At 38.7% G+C, this 9,278-nt stretch overlaps 1 protein-coding gene across 1 annotated transcript; it reads left to right on the top strand.

Annotated features, from left to right (window-relative positions):
- Positions 1–4,367: 4,367 nt before the first annotated feature.
- On the top strand, positions 4,368–8,959 carry uqcrfs1 (ubiquinol-cytochrome c reductase, Rieske iron-sulfur polypeptide 1). Its single transcript, XM_067437779.1, has 2 exons — positions 4,368–4,663; positions 8,210–8,959. Exons 1-2 carry the CDS (start codon positions 4,453–4,455, stop codon positions 8,818–8,820), a joined length of 822 nt encoding a protein of 273 aa, XP_067293880.1. The 5' UTR covers positions 4,368–4,452; the 3' UTR covers positions 8,821–8,959.
- The last annotated feature ends 319 nt before the right edge of the window (positions 8,960–9,278 follow it).

The following is a 9,278-nucleotide window of genomic DNA, read 5'->3' as shown; positions in this document are numbered from 1 at the left end:
CCACTCTGGAAAAGTGGAACAAGTGGAACAAGCTGAACAGTGAGGTTACAGGGAGAAGAGGTAAAGAAGGTGCAGGATTTTAAGTACTTAGGGTCAACAGTCCAGAGCAATGGGGAGTGTGGAAAAGAGGTGAAGAAGCGTGTGCAGGCAGGTTGGAATGGGTGGAGAAAAGTGTCATGTCTGTTGTGTGATAAAAGAGTACCAGCAAGAATGAAAGGAAAGGTGTTGTAGTGAGACTAGCAATGTTGTATGGTTTGGAGACAGTTGCACTGAGGACCAGACAGGAGGAAGAGCTAGAGTAGCAGAGCTGAAGATGTTGAGGTTCTCTTTGGGAGTGACGAGGATGGATACAATCAGGAATGAGTACATCAGAGGGACAGCACATGTGAGATGTTTTGGAGACAAAGTTAGAGAGGCCAGGTTGAGATGGTTTGGACATGTTCAGAGGAGGGAGATTGAATATATTAGTAAAAGGATGCTGAGATTAGAGCTGCAGGCAGGAGGTCAAGAGGAAGACCAAAGAGGAGGTTTATGGATGTAGTGAAGGAGGACATAAAGATAGTCGGTCTGAGAGAAGAGGATACAGAGGATAGGACTAGATGAAGGCAGACGATTTGCTGTGGCGACCCTGAAGGGAACAGCCAAAAGAAAAACAAGAAGAAGATTCACAAGCCACTGTTAATTTGAACAGAAAAAAAAAAACTCTGTGGGATTTGGCATGCCAGAAAGCGCAGCAGAGGGCACTCCATTTATAAACAAACACTGTTTCATCTTAGTTCTTCGCAATTTCACAAAGTTCTGTTATAATCAGTGAATCTCATATTTACACAATTGTTTGTTTTAATGAGAGGATTTGTGAGTTCATACAGCTCAGAATCCAATGCCAGAGTTTTTGTTCAGTGCTAACTTAAACTCACCTGATTGGCCAACAGCTTTGGTTGTTATTGGCTACAAATAAAATGCTGCAAAAACATGTTGTATGAAAACCCTTTTCCAGAGCACGAACACAGATGTACACTAGATTGTTTGCCAAATATGGTTTGCCAATATGCTATCATTTTAGAGAAAGCGGATGCTAGACTAGCAGTTATGAGCTCCATTTCCTTCTAAAAGCAATCAGAAGCCTCAGCAAGTTTGAATTAAAAAGGAGAAGCCTTGCCCAGCCTGACGAAAGCTCCACCTATTGTATCCTTCTTGTCTGATCACAGTTTCCAGTATTTTATTTACTTTTATATTTATTTATATTTGAATATAACTTGCCTCTATCTGGATACATTTTGGCCCTGCTTTCTAGAAACATTAAAATCAGTTTTAATGTATTGCTTTCTCCTTCAATTAAATACCTAGTTGGAACTATGTCCCTTTTGAAACTAATAAGCAGCCTTGTGGAAACAGAAAATGTCAAGAGGGACACAACGGATACAGTGTGAAGAACATCCGAAACAAACTGCATACTCATAGATTTAAAAATGTCAATAGTGTTTTATTTTCAGTTGACAGAGAAGGAAATGCAGCCTCAAATAGCTGAGGCTCAATTGCAGGCAAACCGCATCACATTGATCAAAGCTGATGCCGTGGCAACAGCAGGCAGTAAAATCAGACGTACTTACTGGATTTATTAAAATGGGTTGTGAGAACTTGACAAGCTGAAACCCAGTCAGTGTAGATAAACAGGAACATACAAATGGGATTGCTTCAGGAAATATTCGTGGAAACAGTCTTTTGTAATAGCCAGAAGTATGCAAATCCAATCTGCAAATGCCAAAGAGTAATGTTTGGGTAACAACATGTGTAAACTCCATCCGTTAGCCCAAGGACGGAATCGAAGGACCTCTGCGTGTAAGACTTTTCAGCATTTCTGTTACAAGCACTTAATTTATTCATATCGAATTTTAAATCTGACTCCATTAATAATTTTGATCTGACTGCAATTCTATGTGACTTCGTTCAATTTGTTATTTTTGTAACTTAAAGTGTTAGTTCACCCAAAAATGAAAATGATTTCATTAATTACTCACCGTCATGTCGTTGGACACCCGCAACGCCTTTGTTCATCTTCCGAACACAAATAAAGATATTTTTGTTGAAAGCTGATGGCTGAGAAAGGCTTCAGAAAGGCCTCCATTGGCATTCAGTACATTTCCACTGACCCACTCACAAGACCAATAAATGGCACTAAAGACGTCATTACAAAGTCCATCTCACTACAGTGGCTGTACAATAATTTTACAGTTTAATTTTACAGTAATTTTACAGGGTGAGTAATTAATTAAATCATTTTCATTTTTGGTTGAACTAACCCTTTAACAGCTGATCATAATTTTAGTTGGGATTTAATTTAGATTGTTGATTTCTCTTAACTCTTAACTCTTATCTTCAATATTCGTTCCTCCATGGGACCAGAAGTCGCTCAGAGGATAATGCTCGCAAAAAAATAATTAATTAATTAATTAATTACATTATACATCATGGACGCACATGAGTCAGTTTTGTTATTATAGAGGATTGCAGAGTGAACTATTTTACCTTTAAGTGATACCATGCTTACTCATAACAAAAAGTGTAATTGGAACAATAATCATGGGAACTGCAACGTAATAATAACAGCGACAGTCAGAAATCAGATTGCTCCTCATGCTTAGCGCTATGCTCCAGTTCATGGGGTCCTCTGTATGAATCTGACCTGACAGAAAGATTTGCGGAAACTCTTACAAACTCCTCATGCGACAATACTAGAATCAATGAACGGACTGATAAAAGTTGAATCAAGATTGACATTTATTTGGGCCAGACATAACTTAAATAACATCATTTAACACAAAACCATGGTACACAACTGTCAGCATAAAAACATACAAAGTAATATGAAAATAGTTTTAAAGAGTCATGATATCTGGCACATACCATGTGTGTGAGTGCCACTAGGACACGAACACAACATGGAACGGGGGTTCTGGCTACAGAATGTTCCCAAATTGCAGATCTGCTACCCTGCCTTAAATACCCAGACTAGAACAAAGGATTGGAAATATTTGCAACCACAACACCTGGTTTTGGGGGAGATGTTTGAGATATCTTTGAAGAGACCTGAGGAAGAGAAGCCAAGAATTCTCAAACGTTTCAATTTTTCTTATCCTACTAGTGAATATAGTGAAAATAAGACCAATTTACCCATTGTGCTAAGACCTTTAAAAATACACCAAACATGAAAGGAATGAAACAACAGATACACAAAATACATAATCTGTAGTATATCTGCATTCTGTGACTTGAATCAGAGGGAGGGAGAGGGGAAGGTTTTGGGCAGGGCAGTATCCTCTGTCTTTCTTTGAAATCTTCTCTCCAGATTACTGAGTTTTATTTCTTTATTGCAGGGCATTGGATCTCAGCTTTTGTCTTAGAAGTAAAACCAGTCCTTACACATGGTAGTAAGTGAAAGGCAAAAAAAAAAGAAAGAAAAAAAGAAAAAAGAAAAGAAAAATCTGCCTTGAGGTCTCATTTACATTTGCTTGCGGAATTTTCACAGGTGAAAAACAGTTATTGAAATAAGAATTCATGTCAGGATTTTTCTCAGTTTCTCAGTCTCAGGTAACACTGTGTTGACCAACAGAAAACAGTTTGGTATGAAACAGACTTCTTTGCGCATGTTATACTATTGACAACAAATGTTGCTCACATTTTGTGGTCGCAGTTCAGATTTGAAAATTTTCGACTGCAGAATCCAGCCATTTCAATAGGCATCCATGCAACCAAAAATTTTGCGTGTGGGTTCGGGATACCACCCTGAAATTACTTTTTGCAGGTTGGGGTGTCTATTTATGGATAATATGTGGCAAACTAAATCAAACAAACAAACAAATACAGAAAGAAAGAAAGAATCTGGGGCCTATTGCATAAAACTAGGATAAGGGATTAAGCTGGGATATCTTGGTGATCTTGTCATCTGTATGCAAAAGTAGTTCACCGCTGTCATGTAAACGTAACGTTCACATCAAAAACGCTAACAATAACGAAAGATAACTGTATATTAGTAGTAAATTGAGCCAGGATCACCAAAATATCCCGGCTCAATCCCTTATCCATGTTTTGTGCAATAGGTCCCTGTTAGCAGAATCTGAGTAGCCCAATGTTAATAAGAAATTAAAATAAGGCTATTGTGCAAATATGGGAGGTTGTTTAAATGGGTAGGCTATATAAATCAAACCAAAACTTCTGAACCACCACATCACAAGGATAGAATAATGCATTAATGTCATCTTCGTTACCACCAACTGTGCAAGTACTGGGAATATCAACATTGTGGACAACCTAAAAGAAGGTAAAACCGAAAACCTTTAGACGAGACGTCACCGCGTCTCTGAGATGTTGACGTCAGAAGGCGCCCGCATGCGCGTCATCGCCACCGGTAGATCAGTTCGGGAAGGTCGATCGGGTCCCCGTTAGCTGACAAACATGATGTCCCTTGCTGCTCGTTCGGGGACGTTTTCCCCTTACTTACAAGCTACAAGTTATGTCGTGGCAGGTCCACTAAAGCCTCTTATACCCGGAGTCGTCATGAAGACCGATAAAATGTTAATGGACGTGAAGAAACCGTTCCTGTGCCGTGAGTCCTTGTCTGGGCAGAGCGCTAAGAGCGGCCTCGCCGTGTCTACCAGCCTCAACGGTGAGTCTCATTGCGTCGTTTAGTGAAATCGAGAGACCCGGTCTCAGCTTAGCGTGAGGAGGCCGTGCAGCGGTCGCTCGCTCAAGGGCACAGTGCAACCGTATATTTTAAATGTGTCGTGTAATGGTTTTGTAGTGTAGTACGAAGTTGAATTATTATGCTGAATTATTTATATTAATGTTATAGATTTCAGCTGAATGTATAGTGTATTACGAAACACATTAGCTCACGTGCTACAGCAGTTAGCTTTACTGGGGCTAATGTCCTTGCTACAGTTGTTAGAACATTAGCCTGTGACTTTTGTGGATAAAATAACTTTATTGCAATTTTAAGGTCCTTAATGATCGGCTTACGATTAATGTGCATTCAAATAAATGCCAGGATATGGAAAAATCCTGTTAATTTCGTGCGTTTTAGAAAAAAATCTAGATAATAGCTTAGTTTCTTGCTAAGATAGGCCTACTATTACGTGTTTCTGACGTAGAAGTTAAACTAGTTTAATGTTGTGTTTTTAATATTATTTATGACAGCATGTTTTCAGAGTGAGGTGATAGGAGACCAGTTATTTAAGAATTCCAAATATGTTCAATGGACCCCGAAAGCCAGACTAAGACAATCTAAACAGCCCTGATTAGGGCTGCAGCTATCGAATCTTTTGGTAATGGATTAATCTAGCATTTAATTGATCGATGAGTCGATTAATTGGATAATAATTTATTTTTCTTTATTAAAGAGCAATACTAAATAAGAGAAAATATGACTGCTATCTTAAAAATAACATCTAATCTGTTTTCTTTTTAGAAATGTTTTGTTGCTGAAATTGCATACATTAATAACTGTGAAACTAAACACTATTAATGCATACAATTACCATATTATATAAAAATCTATTTCAAATTACTTTTAAAAAAAGTAAGAAATTCCATCTAAAACTAAACTTACAACCAATAAACCAAAATAATAGTAATATAAATAACAATAATACATTGTATTTATTATGTGCAACTTAACTTTCATGCTTCAGCTCAGGCATGACATAAGTCAGATAGAGTAGCTTACATCACACATAGGCTACAAATCTATATTTTGAGCTAATTATTCATCATTGAAACAGCTTGTTTTATTAAGTTAGTAGGCCTAGCTATAAATATGATTAAAGTGTGATATTTAAATTACACAAGTTTAATGAAAGCATGCAGCTCTGAAAGCACACACACGTTAGCTTCTGATGTTTTTGCGCCTAGCATTGAGAACATTTTAATGGTGTATTTCGAAAATATTCTCAAGTATATAAAGTCTCATTAAAGATTTCAAATGCATCACAATGACGGTGATCTATGTGCAAAGCTACAAACTCCATTGCATTCATGTGTTTGGAGTTGCTCGTTGCTCAGCTGATGCGCGAACTGCCGCAGATGAAACTTAAATGTTAAGTGTCGCATCCTGAAGCTCAACACAAAGCTGCCTTCATTTAAAAATAGTGAGACTAAATTATATTGCCAGTGCTGATGCCGCTCGCTCTCTCGCATTGCGGTCTTTGATCTCGACATGAGCAGAAAACGAAAGTTGAAGAACGACACACATTAATTGCGTTTTACTGTGAAATGAGTTCTGTGTCTTTATTCAAATCAACACATTGGCCCTCATTTATTAATCTTGCATAGAAACGGGCGTATGTTGGCGTAAGATTATGCTTACACTCCTCTCACCGCCTGATTTATGAAGCTGTGCGCACCTCTGCAATCCAGGTGTACACAATACTTACCCTTGATAAATGCCGCGGCTGAAACGGTTGCATTAGAATAACATGCCCCTATATACTCAAGTCTCTGCCTCCCCCACGCCCTCATTTTACGCCATGGACACACAGAAGACAGCAAAGCAGCAAAACTTTTCCGACGTGGAGATCGGGCTCGTCTCAATCAACTCACTAATCCACTAGTCAGGGCACTGATTAGGACAGAAGTCAACGGCTGACTCCCTGATCAGTCTCCTGACTACTGAACTAGTAAGATGATTGAGACGGGCCCATCGAGACCATCACCAGGGTAGTGGGAAAAAAATGAAATTGTTTTATTTGTGAGTTTAAAGAGTGGGATTAAAGGCACCCACAAAAACAAAATATGGACCCAAATTACAAGTACTGTTAATAGTGTGGAGGTTGAGAAGCGCACTCCAGCAATTTAAATGGCTGTTTGGATGATAAATTACCTATCACAATCAATCGGCAACCTCCCGTGATCTCTCTTGAAGCCAATACGGAAGTAATGTAAACTGCAATTTCTCAACTGGCCACTAGGGACAGGCTCCAGAAGGGAGCAGAATCTTATTTTCTATATGTTATATTGTCATGTTTATCTAACTAAAACGGATAAAAACTGTTGACAACACTTCATTGATAGTGTAGGTTTATATGTTGCACCTTTAATCTTGTCCAAATAGACGCTTTATTAAGCAGTGCATAAAGTATTGAATGAAAATGTCATCTGAAACATCTGTGTATTTGAGAAATATTGCATTTATTTAACTTCAGCTGTGATAAAGTTTGCAAACACAGCACAAGCGTCACTGCAGGAGGTAGAAAGTGTCCGACTTCACGTCTCCGTTTGCAGCTCCTCCCTGCATGCACTCGGCTACTCTCGCCGATCGCATACATGCAGCCGATGTCGAACACACATTTTATCTACCGCATCAGATGTCGACGCCGTCCTCTCCAGCAGTTGGAATTTGTTTACGCATAGCATAGCAACTCTCAACGGCCACCAGGACTTATACGGTTTTATAAAAGCTATTTATTTGTTTTTAAGTGTAATAATCAACTTAGAAAAAATAAATTCCAATGTCTGGCGCAGTTGAAGCGGAGGATTTGAGCATGCCGTACGGCAACTTTCATATTGATAAATCTCATAGTCACCGTAGGTTTGGGCGTACGCAAAGTGTACGCTGGAAATTTGGTGTACGCACTTTTGATAAATGAGGGCCATTATGATTTCTGACAACCACCTGCATTTTTTTGGATGTTTACCCACCTGATCCGTGGATATAACCGCAATCCGCTCATAAAAAAATTTCTTTCTGCAACATCCGTGTGTATTTAAATGGACTAACGAAGCATCGAGGCAGATGATTTTGAAATGGTATGAGCTATACAATGTTTAGCAGATAATTAGTTAGCAAGATGGTAGTATGGCAAATAATAAAGAGAGAAAAAAAAAGAAAAACTTGATAGTTTTTGATCTAGAGAGCTGGTTGGTTGTTAATTCCCTTATGAGCAAGTATATATAATCCAATTTTGAAATATGATGCATTTTGATGCATGATTGTTTGATGTGATTATATGTGTAATGTATGTAAAAGGTGCAGATTTGGTAATTGGTGCCAATAAAAGTAAATGGTGTCATTGAATGCTTATAATATTAAAAATGGCCAAATAGCATTTGACATTGCGGCATGGTCCACATAATGTTGTCACTACATTTAATGTGTTATTTTGGTATGCAATGTATTGATGATTATTACTTTTTTTTTTCATTATTATTTTTTTAGCTCGCTCTTCAGTGCGTTTCGCTCACACAGACATCAAGATACCCGATTTCTCTGACTATCGCCGGCCTGAGGTTTTGGACGCAAAGAAGTCCTCACAAGAGAGCGGTGATGTCCGACGGGCCTTCTCCTATCTAGTCACAGGTTCCACCGCTGTGATCGGAGTCTATACAGCCAAGACAGTTGTCACACAGTTTGTCTCCTCCATGAGCGCCTCAGCTGATGTACTGGCTCTGTCCAAGATTGAAGTCAAGCTATCAGACATCCCTGAGGGTAAGAACATGACCTTCAAATGGAGAGGGAAGCCCCTGTTTGTGCGCCACAGAACAGAAAAAGAGATCGCAGCTGAGGCCGCAGTCAATCTCTCTGAGCTCCGGGACCCCCAGCATGACAACGACCGTGTTCAGAACCCGACCTGGGTTATCGTCATTGGTGTGTGCACCCATCTGGGCTGTGTGCCCATTGCTAATGCTGGTGACTATGGTGGCTATTACTGCCCATGCCATGGCTCTCATTATGACGCATCTGGCCGCATTAGGAAAGGCCCTGCTCCGCTCAATCTGGAGGTGCCCTACTATGAGTTCCCAGACGATGATACAGTGATTGTAGGATAAAGGACTGTACTATAATAACTATGATCAACACTGAACATGCGCTTTACTTGTTTGAATGATTACATTATCTGTATTCACTTGATGGGTAACAAAGGTTAATTGTAAGTAATAAAGTGTATTTTAACTGATGGAAAACTCACTCAGCTCTGTTTATTTAGTCTCAATATAGAATTACGTATTTTATGTTTTTCTGAAAAATTTAATAAATCTTTAATTTTAAACAAAATAAATCAAATTTTTAAGTAGTTAGTGATAAAGATGGAAACACCTGAAAGCTGGGTAGGTGATTTTTGCAGAGTGTAGGTAAAAAAATAAATCCAATTTACATTGCATAAGCAATCATAAGTGGAAGCTGTTGAGCAGTGAAAAATGTGAATATGCTAGTGTTAGAAATGCTTTATTTCTAATGATCTATGCATAAACAGAAGTCAATGTGTGTTTGCAGCAATATTAACTAA

The sequence above is a fragment of the Pseudorasbora parva genome, chromosome 1 (assembly GCF_024679245.1).
Source record: "Pseudorasbora parva isolate DD20220531a chromosome 1, ASM2467924v1, whole genome shotgun sequence".
Classification (NCBI taxonomy): domain Eukaryota; kingdom Metazoa; phylum Chordata; class Actinopteri; order Cypriniformes; family Gobionidae; genus Pseudorasbora; species Pseudorasbora parva.
This window is presented reverse-complemented; position numbering and strand designations above follow the sequence as displayed.